The sequence below is a fragment of the Heptranchias perlo genome, chromosome 7, assembly GCF_035084215.1.
Source record: "Heptranchias perlo isolate sHepPer1 chromosome 7, sHepPer1.hap1, whole genome shotgun sequence".
NCBI classification, from domain to species: Eukaryota; Metazoa; Chordata; class Chondrichthyes; order Hexanchiformes; family Hexanchidae; genus Heptranchias; species Heptranchias perlo.
The window spans coordinates 85,890,554-85,911,136 of NC_090331.1; the positions used below are offsets into that span (position 1 = coordinate 85,890,554).

At 45.5% G+C, this 20,583-nt stretch overlaps 1 protein-coding gene across 1 annotated transcript in view; it reads right to left on the reverse strand.

The window, feature by feature from the left end:
* Positions 1–13,541, reverse strand: part of LOC137323927 (collagen alpha-1(XVIII) chain-like) — a 377,865-nt gene extending 364,324 nt beyond the window's left edge. Inside the window, exons 1-2 of the mRNA XM_067988020.1 lie at positions 13,400–13,541; positions 13,186–13,259 (exon numbers count right to left, since the gene is read on the reverse strand). Of these exons, the coding sequence (XP_067844121.1) occupies positions 13,186–13,259; positions 13,400–13,413 (88 nt within the window). The 5' untranslated portion in view covers positions 13,414–13,541. The remainder of the gene's footprint in view (positions 1–13,185; positions 13,260–13,399) is intronic.
* Between the last annotated feature and the right edge of the window lie 7,042 nt (positions 13,542–20,583).

Below are 20,583 nucleotides of genomic sequence, written 5' to 3' on the forward strand. Positions count from 1 at the left end.
AGGACTGAGATGAGGAGGAATTTCTTCACTCAGGAGGGTCATGAATATTTGGAATTCTCTACCCCAGCAGGCTGTGGATGCTCAGTCTTTGAATATATTCAAGACTGAGATGGACTCTGGAGGAAATCAAGGGATAGGGGGAATCAGACGGAAAGGTGGAGTTGAGATTGAAGATCAGCCATGATCTTATTGAAAAGCGGAGTAGGTTCGAGGGGACACATGGCCTACTCTTGCTCCTATTTCTTATGTTCTAATGTTCTTAATCCCTCCCTAAACCTCTCTCTCTCCTCCTTAAAACCTCCCTCATTCACCTGTCCTAATATCTCACTATGTGGCTTGGTGTCACATTTTGTTTGATAACGCTCCTGTGAAATGCCTTGAGACATTTTACTGCTTTCAAAAGGTGCTATATAAATGCAAGTTGTTGCTGTTTCACCTGGTGACAAAACCCTGCAACTCACCCCCGCCCAATAAACAGGTGCTTTGAAATGCATGGTTGCCTAAATTTCTCCTTTTGGATTTCATCTGATTTGGAACATTAACGTTAACTGCCCCGCAGCAAGCGAAGAGTTAATTTGAGAGAGAAAGGCAGACCTGCAGCTTGTGACCCAGTGGCTAAATTCCCCACATTTGAGCTGAAAAGAGCAGGGAGGGGCCAGGTTCAATCCCTAGCCTGTGATCAGTTGGCTGATCTCTGCTACGATGGGACTGGACGATGCTCAGCATCTCTGGGATAAGAAGAGATAGAAAACGTGAAGATAAAACTGTTCCTGCTCCTGGTTTCTACCTACAGGCTATGCGAACGTCAGGTGAGGAAAGATTGAGCTGAGGTGCTACCAGTGATCAAACAGACCAACAACACATCTGTGCACTTAAATAGCACCTTTAACATAGTAAAATGGCCCAAGGTGCTTCACAGGAACGTTACCAGACAAAATTTGACACTGCGCCACATAAGGAGATATTAGGACAGGTGGCCAAAACTTTGGTCAAAGCGGTAGGTTTTAAAGGAGCGTCTTAAAAGGAGGAGAGAGAGGCGGAGAGGTTTAGAGAGGGAATGCCAGAGCTTTGGGCATAGACAGCTGAAGGCACGGCCGCCAATGTTGGGGCGAAGGAAGTGTGGGGGGGATGCACAAGAGGCCAGAATTGGAGGGGTGCAGAGATCTCAGAGAGTTGTAGGTTCTGGAGGAGGTTAGAGAGATAGGGAAGGGTGAGACCATGGAGAGATTTGAACACAAGGATGAGAATTTTAAATCTGAGGCATTGCTGGATCGAGAGCCAATGTAGGTCAGGGAGCAGAGGGGTGATGGGTGAACGGGACTTGGTTTGAGTTATGATAAGGGCAGCAGAGTTTAGGATGAGCTGAGGTTTACGGAGGGTGGAAGATGGACCACACACGAAGAATGGCCATTTGTACAGAATACCAGAGGGATTGCCAATGCACGTAGGGCCATAACCAACATGAAGAATCACCCCCTTTAGGAGACACAAATTAAGGCGGGGGGGGGGGGGGGGGAGGAAAATCATATTCAGCAACCTACAAGCCGCCAAACATATTTCCCAATCACATACAACAGCATGGCAACATCTTTCTACATCTAATGAAGTAAGACTGCTTACATTCCATTCAGGAACAGCAGAGCACATGATGCTTCTAGAAGAATCAGCTCTCTGACCTCTATTCAAGTACTGACCCTGGACCGAATTCCACTAAAACACTGGGGAATGGTTATAAAATGGTGCCAACTCTCAGCCAGCAGTGGACAGTCATAGCAACTCCTTCAGTGAACGTCGGTCTCCGATCCAAGGAAAAGAAGGTTCCCTTTCCAATTGGAAACCAGTTGAAACTAGTTCACAGAGGACAAGGCCACGACTTGCAATTGAAGGAAATTTTCCAGGAGTGAGTGTACCTTGTATTATGAATGACCTGCACCGACATGAGGATGAGTGTCGTCAAGAATTAGTCAGGTACAAAAAATAATCAAAAAGGTTAATGGAATGTTGGCCGTTATAACTATAGGGCTAGAATATAAAAGGGGAGGAAGTTATGCTACAGCTTTACAAAGCCCTGGTTAGACCACATCTGGAGTACTGTGTACAGTTCTGGGCACCGCACCTTAGGAAGGATATATTGGCCGTGGAAGGAGTGCAGGCAGATTCACCAGAATGTTACCAGGGCAACAAGGCTTAGATTATGAGGAGAGATTACATAAACTAGGCTTGTATTCCCTGGAATATAGAAAGTTAAGGGGAGATTTGATTGAGGTTTTTAGGGTTTTGAAAGCAATTGATAGGATAGAGAAACTTTTTCTGCCGGTGGGGGAGTCTAGGACAAGGGGCCAAGTCACATCAGTGAGACGTTAAGAAACTCTTCTTCACTCAAAGGGTGATAGAAGTGCGGAATTCTCTCCCACAAAAAGCGGTAGATGCTCGCTCAATTAATCATTTAAAATCTGAGATCGATAGATTTTTGCTAACCAAAGGTATTAAGGGATATGGAGCCAAGGCGGGTGGATGGAGTTAGGATACAGATCAGCCATGATCTCACTGAATGGCAGAACAGGCTCGAGGGGCTGAATGGTCTAGTCCTGTTCCTAAAGGAGCCAGAGTGGGCAATGACGGAGAGCCATCAAGTAGTTCTGGAGCACGTTCAAGTCCTCAACATCTTAAGCCACATTTAACAGGCATGATCCCATTATCCCTGTGCTCGCTGACCTACATTGGCTCTCGGTCCAGCAAAGCCTCGAATTTAGAATTCTCATCCTGGTGTTCAAATCCCTCCATGGCCTCGCCCCACCCTATCTCCGTAACCTCCTCCACTCCTGCAACCCTCCGAGATCTCAGCATTCCTCCAACTTTGGCCTCTTGTGCATCCCCCACTTCCTTCACCCCACCATTGGCGGCCGTGCCTTCAGCCCTCTCGGCCCCAAACTCCGGATTTCCCTCCCCAAACTTCTCTGCCTCTCTCCTCCTTTAAGGCGCTCCTTAGAACCTACCAAGCTTTTGGTCACCTGTCCTAATGTCTCCCTATGTGGCTCGGTGTCAAATTCTGTCTGATAACGCTCCTGTGAAACGCCTTGGAATGTTCACTATGTTAAAGGTGCTATAAATGCAAGTTGTTGTTGATTGGAGACTGAAAAGGAGCGTTTCAGTTAACAGCAGTAGACTACAGTACAGAATTACATTGCTCATTGGACCGGAGGCCATTTTCTCCTTTTGCAATTTTTCTCGGATTTAAGCTACAGGCTGATTCTTGTTGTGGTTTACTTTAGTGCAGAGACACTGCTGGAGCACTTTAAATGGATTCCTGAACAAAGACAATTCACCAAGGAACTCCCTAATCAGATACTGCACAGTGCATCCACCCACCCAATAATCCCCGCAGATTAACACTGCACTACCGGCAGCATCATCAAACATTTCCAAGTGACCTATAAAGCCTGCAGTCCCAGCTAAGGACAGACCAGCTGGACAAGGTTCTGATCAGCAATCTACCGCTTAGCCGAGGTCAAACAGATTAATTTACCTCATTATTGACCAAATACTGGGCTGCGCTATGTCATATCAAACCCTGCTTGCCCCATCTCAACCTATTAGGTGTCAGCCTTGGCTCAGTGGTAGCACTCTCGCCTCTGAATCAGAAGATGGTGGGTTTGAGCCCCACTCCAGAGACTTGAGCACAAAATCCAGGCTGACACTCCAGTGCAGTACTGAGGGAGTGCTGCACTGTCGGAGATGCCATCTTTCGGATGAGACGTTAAACCGAGGCTCCGTCTGCCCTCTCAGGTTGACGTAAAAGATCCCATGGCACTATTTTGAAGGGCAGCGGAGTTCTCCCCAGCGTCCTTGCCAATATTTTTCCCTCACCAAACATAACCAAAAACAGGATTATCTGATCATTTCTTCATTGCTGTTTGTGGGACCTTACTGTGTACAAACTGGCTGCCACGTTTCCTACATTTCAACAGTGACTATACTTGAAAAAAGTACTTCAATTGGCTGTAAAGCACTTTGGAATGTCCTGAAAAGCATTATATAAATGCAAGTCTTTCTTTTATTAGGCAATAAACTAGTCTTAAAAAGACACTAAAGTCTAGTGTTGAACAATCTTGCGAAATATTAAAATGTCCCTGTCCAACACACGTTTTTCCAATACTTAAAAGGACACTAGACTTGACCATCCAACTCTCACATCCACAATCAATGGTCAAAATATCAGCCTGAACTCCTCAACTTCACATTTTATTTACAAGTGAACATTATCCCAACTCCTGCTGCTACTTCCTGCCTTGCACGGTCAATGGATTCCACTCTTTGTTCCAAAAGTATGTTTGTTCCCTTAACAGGGTCACATTTTAAGTTTTGGCCAGGAGCATCCCTCGACAATTTTTAAGAAGCAGTTGCACATACAGAATGCAACAATTTGAACAAATAAATAAATAAATTGACTCTAGTTGCTTTACAAGAACAAATTGCATCTATACAGCACCTTTAACATAGCAAAATGTTCCAAGGTGTTTCACAGAAGGTTTCAGAGTACTGAAAAAAAGCAAGGCTTGCATTTATATAGCACCTTTCATGACCTGAGGAAGTCCCAATGTACTTTATAGCCAATTAAGTACTTTTTTTTTGAAGTATTGTAATGTAAGAAATGCAGCAGCCAATTTGCGCACAGCCAGGTCCCACAGACAGCAATGTGATAATGACCAGGGAGTCAAGGGATATGGGGAGCGGGCGGGATAGTGGAGTTGAGGTCGAAGATCACCCATGACCTTATTGAATGGCGGAGCAGGCTCGAGCAACCATATGGCCTACTCCTGCTCCTATTTCTTATATAATCCGTTTTTTTTTAAATGTGGGTTGGGGAGAACGCCCCAGTTCTTCTTTGAAATAGTGCCATGTAATCTTGTGTGTCCACCTGAGGAGGCAGATGGGGTCGGTTTAAAGGCACCTCCAGCACTGCAACGCTCCCTCAGTGCTGCACAGGGAGTGTCAGTCTGGATTATGTGCTCAGGACTCTGGAGTGGGGCTTCAACCCATGCCCTTCTGATTTAGAGGCGAGAGTACTACCCCTGAGCCACAACTGACACCTAGGGCATTTTGGTTGGCAGAGCAGGGACGGAAACTGCTCTCTCAGCATTAACGTTGCTGGTAGATTCTGAGGGTGTGCGTTTATAAAGTTAGTTCAGAATTCACAATTGCAGAATAGCAGGAGTACACACACGTACGCGCACAAAGAATACAGATAGAGGCTCCTGAACAGATTTAAGCTGTCAAGTCCTTTATCTGACCACCCAGCTACAACAAGCAGATGGGTCCCAGCAAAATAAGTCAGGGGTTTTCATCTGCAGCCTTCTGAAGCCCCGGTCATGGAGGAGACACGCATTTACTCGCAGTCTCAATCTGCTGTCAACCCAGATTCTGACACTAGCGATAAGGCTGAAATATTTCAGCTTTTTCCAGTTTGAGTGATGAATGCGCTGCTGGGAATATAGCTGGGGGGGGCCGGTGGGGGGGAAGACAAATCTGACTGGCGTTTCTGAAAAGGAGTGTGTTACATGAACAACATGTACATCTTTTAAGGATGAATATGCGATGTGCAGAAATGAAGGAGGGGTAAGTTATTCAGAGTTGCACAAACACATTTATATCATAAGCCATAAACAGGCCTTTGCTAGATTCAGTTTGGTACTTTCCATTACTTCACCATTCCACCATTTTTGTTACAATCTCTACTTCCGAGTAATGCCACACTGCTAAAAACAATTCTGTTGGTCGGCCAAAGCCTTGTGTTGTGCCGTGTTCAAGAATCTCCATAAGAGATGTAACACTGCTCTCTCACAAAATGGCTGTAGCTCACTGACCTACAGTGGCTCCAGGTCTGGCATCACCTCAATTATAACATTCTCATTCTTGTTTTCAAATCCCTCCATGGCCTCACCCCTCCCTATCTCTGTAACTTCCACCAACCCTCCAAGATCTCTGCACTCCTCCAATTTTGGCCTCTTGCACATCCCCAATTTCCTTCGCTCCGCCATTGGTGGCTGTGCCTTCAGCTGCCTAGGCCCGAAGCACTGGAATTTCCTCCCTAAACCTCTCTCTCCTCCTTTAAGACTCTCCTGAACACCCATCTCTTCTGGTCATCTGTCCTAATATCTCTTTATGCGGCTTAGTGTCAAATTTTGTCTGATAATGCTCCTGTGAAGCGTCCTGGGACGTTTTGCTACGTTAAAGGCGCTATATAAATACAAGTAGTTGTTGTCTCTTTTTGACCCCAGTGGGCCCCACCAGGCTGACACAGTGCAATTCGGCAATGACTGTAGTTAAGTTTCACTGCACGTTGAGGAGTGGGCACCGATTATCTCCAACTCCCTCTCCCAACATGGGGACGAACAAGAGAAAGGGAGAGGAGGACAATTTTTTTTAAACTCAGCGAGTTGTTATGATCTGGAATGCTCTGCCTGAAAGGGTGGTGGAAGCAGATTCAATAGCAACTTTCAAAAGGGAATTGGATAAATACTTGAAGGGGAGAAATTTGCAGGGCTACGGGACCAATTTGACAGCTCTTTCAAAGCCGGCACAGGCACGATGGGCCGAATGACCTCCTTCTGTGCTGTATGATTCTATGATACATCTGCACCGAGGATACTGCACTCACTACCGGATCTACAAACTGAAAAAAAGAGTAGTGTTGTACGATTAAGGTCACGCTGACTCGAATATTTACCCACATGGAGCACTAATCTCTGGTCAACAATTTGGTTCATTTCAGCTGCATACTTTGACGGGTAAAATGTCTGGAATTATAGATGTTCAATGGACTATTGTTGACGGAGTAAATCTGTTTGTAACTGTGGTGTACGTTAAATGGGACAACACATGCCTGCGCTTTTAATAGCTTTGAAACACAGACATAATGGGACTAACCAGAATGCAGCCCCTTTAAAAAAAGGTGGGGTTTTTTGTGTTTTTTTTAAATGACTCGATGAATGCCCTTACAAGGCTGCTTTTAGCAGCTCCTAATCCCTGCCAAGCGTGGAGATCTTAGAAATATGATGTTTGAGAAAGTCTGCTATAATCCTTCTTAGTGCAAGTCAGGACATATCGCCACCCTCATTTCAAGGGGATTTGCTCCATCTCCAACTCATGGAGAGGATAACTCAGGCTGAACTGATAAGGAGAGGTCAACTAATGCAGTCTTCCACATACCAATCTTTTAATGAGGTGACATTCAGGAGAACAGCTTTTACTCCAAGGCTTACTATCCAATACCCCATTTACAGTGCAGACTTAGCTTCTGAACCAACACCACAATACCCGACATATCGGGGGAGGGGCTCATCGCCCACCTTGGAAGAAAAGCAACATGGTAAATGGCCACTAGTTGTAAAACTTCACATTGCGCCTGCCATCATGCAGCCCTGCACAGGCCAGTGAAACTGTTCCCATTCTCAGCCTGCACAACAACTTGCATTTGTACAGTGCCTTGAATGTAGTAAAACATCCCAAGGAACAGCGATGTAAGACAATGAGGTCCTTTAACATCTGGTTCATTCTGAGCAGTGAGAGTTGGGGGCGAGGCTACAGAGAATTAGTAGGAGCTGAACTGATGTCTTCCCAACATCCAACTAGAGAAGGTTCTAGATCATCCACAAATTGAAGTGAGACCAGCAATTTGATGAGGTGTTGGAGGAGAGGTAGAGCTGGCTGTTGTCAGCATACACGTGGCAGCAGACTCCCTTGTCTATAGATAATGTTGTCAATGGGCAATATGCAAACGGAGAAACAGAAGGGGCCAAGGATACAGCACTGGGGCAATACCAACAACTTGCATTAATATTGTGCCTTTAACGTAGTAAAACGTCCCAAGGTGCTTCACAGGGGCATTTATTAGACAAAATTTGACACAGAGCCACATAAGGAAATATTAGGACAGGTGACCAAAAATTTAGTCAAAGAGGTAGGTGTTAAGGAGCATCTTAAAAGGAAGCGAGAGAGGTGGAGAGGTTTAGGGAGGGAATTTCAGAGCTTAGGGCCTAGACAGCTGAAGGCACGGCCGCCAATGGTGGAGCAATTATAATCGGGGACGCACAAGAATCGGAGGAGAGCAGAGATCTCGGAGGGTTTACGGGCTGGAGGAGGTTACAGAGACAGGGAGGGGCAAAGCCATGGAGGTATTTGAACACAAGGATGAGAATTTTAAATGAGAGGAATTGCTGGACAGCGAGCACAGGGGTGATGGTGAGCATGAAGGGATGGGACGAGAAACCGTTTTAAAGAGATATGCTGGTATTTTGAGACAGGTAGGATTGAAGCCAAGGAACAGTGGTCCCACAGAGGAGACATTTCCTGAGTTACTACATTTAAACCAAACACAATCTGGTATTTATTGACACCATGGGGAGTATCTTTTACTGTGGAAAATTTGATCTCAGTCTATCCTAGGTTAACAACTGGGATAAACCTCAGCTTTCAAACAAGCATCAGCCGTGGCTCAGTGGTAGCACTCTCACCTCAGAGTTAGAAGGTCGTGGGTTCAAGTCCCACTCCAGATACTTGTGTACATAATCTATTCAGACACTCCCAGCGCAACATTGGGCTGCACTGTTGGAGGTGCCGTCTTTCGGATGAGACATTAAACAGAGGCCCCATCTGCCCTCGCAGGTGGACACAAAAGGTCCTATGGCATTATTTAGAAGAACAGTGGAGTTCTCCCCGGTTTCTTGGCCAATATTAACCCCTCAACCAACATCACCAAAAACAGATTATCTGGTCATTATCTCATTGCTGTTTATGGGATCTTGTTGTGTGCAAATTGGCTGCCGCGTTTCCTACATTACAACGCTTCAAAAAAGTACTTCAGTGGCTGCAAAGTGCTTTGGGATAAGAACATAAGAAATAGGAGCAGGAGTAGGCCATCCGGCCCCTCGAGCCTGCTCCACCATTCAATCAGATGATGGCTGATCTTCAACCTCAACTCCACTTTCCCGCCCAATCCCCATATCCCTTGGAGTGTAAAAATCTATCATTCTCAGAACGTCCTGAGGTCATGAATAGCGTGATAGAAATGCAAGATCGATCTTAATATACTCATGGGGGGGGTGGAGTCAGGGCAGGGAGAAGATTAGTACGAATAAAACTGTACTAATTTAAAATATATCTGCATTTCACAGCCAGACAACGTTTAGAGATATTGGCTTTCAATTACCTACAACCTCCCCCTCCCTCCCGCCAGCAAAAAAATCAAAAACTGTGCAAAGATGTTTATAGAAAGTGTAATCACTGTCCTACGACAGTCACTGCATTCCAAAAGTCAGTCACTGTGAAATGTTTGAGAAGTGATAAAGCACGGCAGGAATGAAAGTATCACAGCGGTCAATTTTCGACAAACGAGCAATTCCCAGAAGGGTTTCAGATTGTGAAATGTGAAATGCTACAGGACAACCACAAAAGAATTGCAGAAAAGTCAACCATTCCGTCCAAAAGAAAGGAAATGCTGTTTAAATCATTAAGTACTGTGCTTCATCGAGAAAACGAAGTAGTTTCTGTTGGCTGCACATTTCCAGTAATATCGTGACGTTAAAAATTCAGGACAGACTCTTGCCTCAATTTCATCGCCAGTGACCATTAAATAGTCAGTTATTGTACACGCTCCATCCTGCTGTATACAGACAGATTGAGTGCGGAAAAGGCCACTGCCCGACATAATTTGACAGGATTTTTTTTTGTAAATAAATAAACTTAAAAGAATAGGCTCAAAAAATATATTCCTGACATCAGCATGCAGCTGAATGTAACAGGTCTGTATTCGCCTGCACAGAATTAACATTCACTTACACACAGGGTCTGCACTGAGTTGTAACTTGAGCTCATCCAAACTCGCACAAAGTCCTGTTCACCCATCAGTCCTGTGCTCGCTGACCTGCATTGGTTCCCGGGCCGGGAACGCCTCGATTTTAAAATTCTTATCCTCGTGTTCAAATCCCTCCATGGGCTCGTCTCTCCCTATCTCTGTAACCTCCTCCAGCCCCACAACTCTTCTACAACACTGCATTCCTCCAACTCCGGCCTTATGTGCATTCCCCACTTCCTTCACCCCACCATTGGCAGCCACTCCTTTAGCTGCCTAGGCCCTGAGCTCTGGAATTCCCTCCCTAAACCTCTCCCTCTCTCCCCTCTTTGACCGGGCTTTTGGTTACCTGTCCTGATATCTCCTTATGTGGCTCGGTGTCAAATTTGGTCTGATAACGCTCCTGTGAAGGGCCTTGGGACGTTTTGCTACGTTAAAAGCGCTATATAAATACAAGTTGTTGCTGTTGTTGTACAGGCAGCCCTGTGGAAAAGCTGTGCATGTGTGTCATTGCTTTTGAATCAACATACCCGTCCTAATCTACCAGATGGCCACACAGGCAACAGTCAATTGGTTTCCTAGTCAAAAGCAGTCCTGTGTATCAGAACTCAAGGCTCAGACCTGAGAGCTCACAGTGCTCACATCCAGTATGTGCCACATGGCCACCAGCTCCAGAAACCTCATCCAACAATCAGTCCGGTTCAAATTCGTGTGTGCTTCAGTATATTCGTAAGCCCCGTCACTCTCAGAGATCAAGTCGACTGCGACTTTCTAACAGGCAATCTCCTTCTACCGCAAGAACTTTGTAATTCACCAGGTAAGCCCACCCCTCCCCCCGCAATGTTTCATTAAGGAATTGTAAACAATTTTACAACACCAAGTTATAGTCCAGCAATTTTATTTTAAATTCACAAGCTTTCGGAGGCTTCCTCCTTCCTCAGGTGAACGATGTTTCCACAACATTCACCTGACGAAGGAGGTAGCCTCCGAAAGCTTGTGAATTTAAAATAAAATTGCTGGACTATAACTTGGTGTTGTAAAATTGTTTACAATTGTCAACCCCAGTCCATCACCGGCATCTCCACATCATTAAGGAATGACAGGCCCACAGGCGCTCAATACCGCTCTTTAGTCAACTGCTACACCATAATGAAGCATTGAGGGAAATTATTCTTTTGGAAAGGACCTGCATTTATACAGTGTCTTTCACGACCTCAGGGCATCCCAAAGCACTTCAAAGCCAATGAAGTACTTATCAAGCATAGTCACTGTGGCTATATAGGCAAAAGTGGCAGTCAATTTGCACACAGCAAGGTCCCACAAACAGCAATGTGATAAACGGCCAGATAATGTTTTAGTGATGTTGGTTCAGGATAAATATTGGCCACAACACCGGGGAGAACTCCCCTGTTCTTCTTCGAAATAGTTCCATGAGACCTTTTAGGTCCACCCAAGGAGGCAGACGGGGCCTCAGTTCAACGTCTCATCCAAAAGACAGCACCTCCGACAGTGCAGCACTCCCTCAGTACTGCTCTGGAGTGTCAGCTGGGATTTTGTGCTCAAGTCTCTGGAATGGGACTTGAACCCACAACCTTCTGACTCGGAGGCGAGAGTGCTACCCACTGTGCTGCCTCCTTTCATACCCCCACCCCTGCCACTCGAATATAGAAGCTGGCTAATATTAGTAAACGCCAGTCACATCCCTCACACAAAGCAGGATTTCAATCCAGGTCTCAACAACCAAGAGGCCTTCAGGTGGACTTAAAAGATCCCATGGTGCTAGGTCAAAAAAGGGTAGGGGAGTTCTCCCCGGTGTCCTGGACCAATATTTATCCCTCAACCAACACCTAAAGACAGATTATCTGGTCATTATCTCTTTGTTGTTTGTGGGACCTTGCAGTGTGCAAATTGGCTGCTGCATTTTCCACATTACAACAGTGACTACACTTCAAAAAGTACTTCATTGGCTGCAAAGCACTTTGGGACATCTTGAGGTCATGAAAGGTGCTATATAAATGCACGCTCTTTCTTTCTTACTTTTCGGATCATCCCTGGGCCACTCCATGAACAGATCTGCAAATATAAAATTCACACACAAGTCTTGCACACTAGCCAGCTCACAGGAGATCCAGTGCACAGTGCCAAGGTTAACCAGCGAGCTTTCCTGCTGGATGATGTCAAATGAAGACAACAGAGGGATTTCCAAACCCATGACACATTATTCAGCACTGCCACTAAGGTTCATCCTACTGGCCAAACACACATCTGTGCAACCAACAGCTCAAAAAAGATAAAGTGCGTAAAGAGGATAGAGAGATGCTGGAGAAGGTGCAAAAAAGATTTACAAGGATGGTACCAGAACTGAGAGGTTATAACCATCAGGAAAGACCAAACAGGCTGGAGCTCTTTACTCTAGAAAAAAGACTGAGGGGTGACCTGATAGAGGTCATTGAAATTATGGAGGGGTTCGATAGGTTGGCCGTAGAGAAGCTGTTTCCATTGTGGGGGAGGTCAAAACTAGGGGTCATAAATATAAGATAGTCACTAATAAATCCAATAAGGAATTCAGGAGAAACTTCTTTACCCAGAGAGTGGTGAGAATGTGGAACTCACTGCCACATGGAGTAGTTGAGGCAAATAGCATAGATGCTTTTAAAGGGAAACTAGATAAACACATGAGGGAGAAAGGAAAGAAGGATATGCTGATGGGGGTTAGAGGAGACTCATGTGTAGCATAAACACCTGCATAGACCTGTTGGGCCGAATGGCCTGTTTCTGTGCTGTACATTCTATGTAACTGGGAGCCACTGCATATCTACATGGGAAATTTGAAACAAAAACAATCACAACTGATTTTTAAAAAATCACACCAAGTCCAGTAGTTTGAAAAAGATTTCGCCCTTACATTGCCGTTATCTCATTGCCTCCTTTTTTTTGAAAAAAAAAGTTTCCATCTGCTGCAGTTAGCCTTCTAAACTCCACAGCAACAGAGCCCTGCAGCTAAAGATAACCAGGGCATGTTGAGACTCACTCAACCCTCCTCCCACCAACACAAGCTGTGAAGTTTCTCCAGATTCCTAAACTTTCTGCCCAATGAACAAACAATCACCCGCACACTCACCCCCTCCAAGCTGAGCTGACACTCAACTCAGAAAAAAAGTTTACTAGTTAATCACTCACTGTTAGCTCTGTATCTTTGGGAAGCTGAGAGCTTCCCAAAGATACAGAGCTAACAGTGAGTGATTAACTAGTAAACTTTTCTGCAAATACAGCACATCCTGATTTCAGGCAAGCTGGCTAAACAATTCCACACACACACACAAAAGAGATTTTACCTGGATCCTGGGAAGCTGTCCGAGGACTGAGAAACAGAACAATGAAGATCACTGGCTTCCACCACAAGACGCACCTGCAAATGGACGTAAAATACTGACTTTGAGTCACAAGCAACAAAATAATAAGGGAAAAGTTTTTTGCGGTGGTGGGAAAAGAAGAGAAAAGTTTTGTTAACTGGTCAACGCAGCACAGACAGAAAACTGATGGGCTCACCTCTTCCCCGGCATGACTTCTGCAACTGTTGAAATTGCACAAAGCAGATAGAAAGGAGAATTGGGGTTTTTAAGTTCCCAACGGTGGAGTGTGTGATACCGGCTGAACAGCTGACTCAAGGAGAGCAAGTGTTGAAGAGCGAGAGGCGGGCAGAAAAGTATTAACTCACTGCCCCGGGCTGTGGATTCCCCTGGGTCCTACTGCCTGTTCTGTATGTTAGCAGAAATAACAAATAACTGCATTAATCCAGTTTAAGTTAAATTTATACCATCTGAATACTTTAACAGTGGGGATTCTGTCTTCTGGAACAGCAGTTCATGCAAACGCCGTGTGTCTCTCTGCAAAAACCACATTGATGGGGAAGGGGAAAAAATGATTACATTTCGTAAAGTCTGGGATGAATTCACGTTCCAACTCTGTTATGTGCCCCTCGCCTCAGCCCCTGCACAGGAAGAGGTCAGGAGTGATCTGCAGTAAAACCTGCTGTTCTTATTTCTCCTGTGTGCGAGTGTGTTTAATCTGTTTCTGTACACTGTAATGAAATTACTAACTGCTGCACCCCGCTTATTTCAGTGAGTTTGTAATTTATTGTGACCAGGATCTCCCCAGGAGCCCAAACTGAGCTGTCGAACCAAAAAAAAAACCCCACAGCAATGGCCACACTTGAAACTGACCCCAACATCAACAGATGATTGATAACTAAAGGCATCACATCATTGAAATCTGATTCTAATTGGTGTAAACATGTTTTCACCTAGTTCATATGGGATGGGACTTGGATTGGAGTGGGAGGGATTGGGTGGTGCGGTGAGTTAGCACGTTGCCCTTTGACCTGCCTTGCGATGCAGACCAGACTGATGGGGTGAAGATTTCCTCTCTCCTTTCCTGTGCAAAAATAAAAACTGTTCTTGCTTTGGGAGTCTCAGTCAGAGGTTGTGGGGGAGGACGCTGGTGTAGGAATTTGAGATGTGGCACCAGTGCAATAGGGGGTGCTGACTGAAGCTCGAGCAGGGGGAGAAGAGCTTTCCCTCATTAACTGACTGTGCTTAAACTGACCTGGGAGTGTTCCATACCGACATTAGGTACCCGACTCCTCATTAAACACTTCCATCAATGAACACCAAAGTCTGAGCAAAGAAGGAAAGAAAGACTTGCATTTATATAGCGCCTTTCACAACCTCAAGATGTCCCAAAGCATTTTACAACCAATGAAGTACTTTTGAAGTGTCGTCACTGTTGTAATGTAGGAAACGTAGCAGCCAGTTTGCGCACAGCAAGGTCCCACAAACAGCAATGTGATCAAGTCTCTTTCAGCGAGTCTGACACCCCAGCGCAGCACGGCGGGAGTGCTGCACTGTTGGAGGTGCCGTCCTTCAGATGAGACACTAAACCGAGGCCCCATCTGCCCTCTCAGGTGGACATAAAAGATCCCACAGCACTATTTCAAAGAAGAGCAGGGGAGTTCTCCCCAGTGTTCTGGCCAATATTTATCCCTCAACCAACATCACTAAAACAGATTATCTGGTCATTATCTCAGTGTTGTTTGTGGAATCTTGCTGTGCAAAAATTGGCTGCCGCATTTCCTACATGTACTTTTTAAAGTGACTACATTTTAAAAAGTACATCATTGGCCGGGAAGCATTTGGCACGTTCTGAGGTTGTGAACTTGTATAAATGCAAGTTTTTCTTTCTTTGTTTGGATGAGTTTCCTTCTGGTTGGATGAGTTAAGTTGGTGAGAATGGCCTTCCTCTTCTATATCTATCTTGTGATTACAGCTAAACCTGAAACTGTCCTCACCCAATCTCCACACGTTTCAGCAAGGGTCACTGGATCGCCATCAGGAGGGCAAATCCCGGGCTCTTTCCCCTCCCTAGTCCAGGGGTTCTAAGACCAATTGTAGAGCCCCTCCCGGCATCCCAGCTAACAACAGAGACTGGGGATTGAACCTCTCATCGCACTGGCCAGTGCAATCAATAATTGAGTCATCGGGGCACTTAAAAGGGCTCGTAGAAGGACAAGGGCAGCAGGCGGGTAGGACCACCACCACCTTCTCAAGGGCAACTAGAGATGGCCAATAAATTGGCCATAAATTGCCAGCGACACCAACATCCCAAGAATGAATAAGAAAACACTCTTCAAGCACTGGTTGAGATGAGCTGACTCACGAGTTCGAGTCCCTGAGCTGCCGATCATTCCAACAGGTATCAGTTCTCGTTAAGGCTGCCAAGTCGATCTTTGTGTGAAAATAAAGCTGTTGCCTCGTAGACAGGGAGTCAGACTCGTCTCATATTTCCCCGCCCAGATTAACACATCAGCGCTGATGGCAATTGTAGAGAAAAGCACAATCCATACAGCCCCATCCTCAGATCTCAAGGTCACAGTGGTGAGTCCTGACCAAAAAAGGTCTCCATTTCAGACTATCAGATTGCATTGGGAATTCAAGTCCACTGCAATTTTTACAATAACAATGCTCTTTGTAAGTTTGTGTCCCTCATACTGTGTATTATACAAAGAGTTACTTATATACAAAAGAAAGACTTGCATTTAATAAGCACCTTTCACAACCGCAGGGAATTCCAAAGTACTTTGCAGCCAATTAAGTACTTTTGAAGTTCTGTCACTGTTGTAATGTAGGAAATGCTGCAGCCAATTTGCGCACAGCAAGGTCCCACAAACAGCAATGTAATAATGATCAGATAATCTGTTTTAGTGATGTTGGTTAAGAAAGGAGACCATAGAATCTTTTACATCCACCAGAGAGAGCAGACAGGGCCTCGGTTTAACATTTGATCTGAGGGATGGCGCCTATCGACAGTGCAGCACTCCCTTAGTACTGCGCTGGAGTGTCAGCTTGGATTTTGTACTCAAGTCTCAACCTTCTGACTCAGAGGTGAGAATGCTACCCACTGAGCTGACACCTATACAGGTGAACTGGACTGCAGAGGAATGAGTGTACTGCAATGAAGATGGCTCACATTGACTTGCGATACTTCTACAGAGTAGGACGGTATAGAAGGGAAAAGAGGTGTCACATAATGGGGTGGAGCCTGTTCAGTCAGGGGGAGGAGCAGAATAGAGTGCATTGGAAGAACACAATGGAATTACAGAGTAGAGCAGAACAGCAGAGTAGAGTAAGGTCTCAGGATGGAATAGAGTGGAGTGAAGTACAGTACAGTAGAACGTGTTCATGGAATAGGATGGATACTCCAGTGCAGTACTGAGGGAGTGCTGCACTTTCGGAGGTGCCGTCTTTCGGATGAGACGTTAAGCCGAGGCCCCATCTGCCCTCTCAGGGGGACGTAAAAGATCCCATGGCACTATTTAGAAGAAGAGCAGGGGAGTTCTCCCCGGTGTCCTGGTCGATATTTATCCCTCAACCAACATCACTAAAACAGATGATCTGGTCATTATCACATTGCTGTTTGTGGGACCTTACTGTGTGCAAATTTGCTGCCATATTTCCTGCATTACAACAGTGACTACACTTCAAAAGTACTCCATTTGCTGTAAAGTGCTTTGAGACGCCCTGAGGTTGTTAAAGGCATTATATAAATGCGAGTCTTTCTTTCTAATGACCTGTCCTGGAATGTGTGTGCATGTGAATATCAGGTGAGAACAGGATCAGGCTTGGATGTGATGCCTTCCACAGTTGAACAGCCGTGAAACACATATTGTCTGCTCACATATGATGATTGGTGATTCGGATGAGGCACCAGAGGCCCCAGTAAGGATGTGGTGCCTTTGAGAAAGGTGGGGAAACAAAAATGGAAGTATTGAAATAAATGTTTATTAATCCCCAATTGTGAATGATGACATATTATCAAATTTTCTCATTATATTTTTCTGCCAAATTTTCTCCCCTCCCCTGACAACATTGATTCCTCACTGGGGGACAGACAATCTCATGGGTGCTGGTTGTTCCCTGGAATTTCACCAAGTGGCCACTATTCATGTGTGAACCACAAAAGCAAGCGTCAGCCAGCTATTGGACCTTAGGTGGCATCAAATCCAAGCCCAATTCCGTGCTCACCCACCATCCTTACACACACATTTCCAGCAGGGATCATTGGACAGTGATCAACAGCAGGAACCCCAGCTGCTATTCTGCTCCCTAACCTGGGGCACTGAGGCCAATTATAGCACCCCTACGAGCAACCCAGGGCTGGGGATTGAACCTGGAATCCTTCTGGTCTATATGGCTCAATTACTGACTGGATGAACTTGCTGAGCCATTGGGGATCTGTATTTGGTGCTTTTTGACTTAAATCGCGCATTATAAAATGTTATCCCTTCTATCCTCAACCTGAAACAAAGATTCTTGTTTTACACACGTACCTTGTGCAATGTTACACACCCAAGCTGATTGGTGTGGCCCACATTTGTGATACAGCGTTTAATTTTGGAACTATAGGCGTTTACAGCACAGGAGGAGGCCATTCAGCCCAGCGTGTCTGTGCCTGCTCTTTGCTAGGACACGGAAGTATTGGAAAGGATCAGCAAAGAATGACAAGATTTGAGACTTGGGGTCCAAAGTGATAGAGAGATTCCGAGAGTTGAACTTGTTTTCAGTGGAGGAAAGAATGAGGAGATGTGATCCAGAGGTTCTGAAATGGTGAGTGGAATGCATCGCATAGATGCAAGAAGATTATTTAAACTTGGATTATGAGAATAGGAAGACATGACAGAGTGGACTGTACCTTCACATTGAATGACTCTGTTGACTTCCACATTTCTTTAGGGTATTATTCAGGATCCTGCCACTTGGGGCCTGTACCTCCATGCATCAGGGGCAGCACTCTTTGCCTCTGACTCAGAAGGTCGTGGGTTCAAGTCCAACTCCGGAGACTTGAGCACATAATCCAGGCTGACACTCCAGTGCTGTACTGAGGGAGGTGCCGTCTTTCGGATGAGACGTTAAACCGAGAACCAGTCTGCCCTCTAAGGTGGACATGAAAGATCCCATGGCACTATTTCAAAGAAGAGCAGCGGAGTCCTCCCTGGTGTCCTGGCCAATATCTATCCCTCAACCAACATCACTAAAACAGATTATATAGTCACCATCACATTGCTGTTTGTGGGACCTTGCTGTACAAAACTGGCAGCAGTGTTTCCTCCGCCACAAACTCCGTTCCCTAGCCACCGTCTGAGGCTGAACCAGACCGTTGGCAACCTTGACCTCCTATTTGACCCTGAGCTGACCTTCCAACCCCATATCCTCTCTATCACCAAGACTGCCTACTTCCACCTCCGTAACATCGCCTGTCTCCAGCCGTGCCTCAGTTCATCTGCTGCTGAAACCCTCATCCATGCCTTAGTTATCTCTAGACTCGACTATTTCAATGCTCTCCTGACTGGCCTCCCACCTTGCACCCTCTATAAACTTGAGCTCATCCAAAACTCTGCTGCCCGTATCCTAACTTGCACCAAGTCCTGTTTACCCATCACCCCTGTACTGGCTGACCTACATTGGCTCCCTGTCCAGCAATGCCTTGAATTAAAAAATTCTCATCCTTATGTTCAAATCCCTCCATGGTCTCACCCTTCCCTGTCTCTGTAACCTGCTCCAGCCCTACATCCCTTCCAAAACTCTGTTCCTCCAATTCTGACTTTGTGTGCATCCCTCACTTCTTTCGCCCCACCATTGGCGGTCGTGCCTTCAGCCGTCTAGGTCCTAAGCTCTGGAATTCCCTCCCTAAACCTCTCCACCTCCTGCTCCTCCTTTAAGATGCTTCTTAAAACCTAACTCATTGACCAATCCTTCAATCACCTGTCCTAATACCTCCTTCTTTGACTTAGCATCCAGTTTTGTCTGCTAATGCCTCTGTGAAGTGCCTTGGGACGTTTTTCTACATTAAAGGCACAATATAAATGAAAGTTGCTGTAAAATATCCCATAGCAGAGCAGGGAATCCTCTTGATGTCTTGGCCAACACTTACCTCTCAAGGAACACCAAAATAAATCAACTGGTTATTTACCTCCTTGCTGGTTGTGGGACCTTGCTGTGTACAAATTGGCTACATTTGCCTGCATGACTACAGTGGCTGCACTTCAAAAGTAATCTGTTGATTGTCAAAAGCTTTAGCATGTCCTGAGGGCATGAAAGGCACTGTATAAACAAAAGTTCTTTCTTACAATGCTCATGCAGACAAGAAGTGCTGCAACAGACCTAAAAGGTTAACTTGTCTTTTCAGGGTGCTGAATTATCCTGTTTTTTGGTTCAGATTTCCAGCAATTGCAATTGTTCTTTTCATTTCAACAACACTTTCAAGCTGCTCTATTGTTGAACCAAATTTTTCTGATAATGCATGGATTGGGAAATAGTGATTTCTTCCAGATTGGTCAGATATAGTCCACACGTAAACAGTGGCAATTATATTACATAGAATGTACAGCACAGAAACAGGCCCTTCGGCCCAACTGGTCCATACTGGTGTTTCTGCTCCACACGAGCCTCCTCCCTCTCTACTTCAGCTAACCCCATCGGCAGAGCCATCTATTCCTTTCTCCCTCATGTACTTATCGAGCTTCCCCTTATCCAGTGAGTAGTCGAGCCACCTGGACCAGGATAGTCCCAGATTCAATCCCCAGCCTGGGTTAAGGTCGTTGAGCTCAGCCTGGGTGGGGCAGGTGCAGGAAGAAGCGATACAGATGCTGCAATTGATGCTGCTTCGCTGGATTAGGAGCGAGAACATGGCCAGGGTTAGTCATCCCCCACCTCACCTCCTCCCCTGCATGGATTTATATAGCCTTCCAACGCTCAGTCAGGTCACTTGAGTGAGTTACCGGAGAACATCCAGCACATGTGAACTGTACCCCAGCAAGGACAAAAATTGCAGAAAGAAAGACAGACAGACTTGCATTTATATAGCGTCTTTCAAGACCTCAGGACGTCCCAAAGCGCTTTACAGCCAATGAAGCATGGTGAGCAGCAAGGCTAATTCATTATCCTGCAGCTGTCACTAGGGGCTTAAATACACAGGGTAAGCATTCGGAGCAAGTGTCCAGACAGATTATAATTGTAATACGATGAGGAAGTAGATTGACTGTCTATTAAACATGATTAACAGCAACATTTCTTTATGGGGCACATTTTCTCAGGCACCAGTTGATTACAAATACATTGAAGGGGTCACCAACTCAATGATAAAATGTTTACCAAGCAGGTACAGCGGGTACAGCGGGT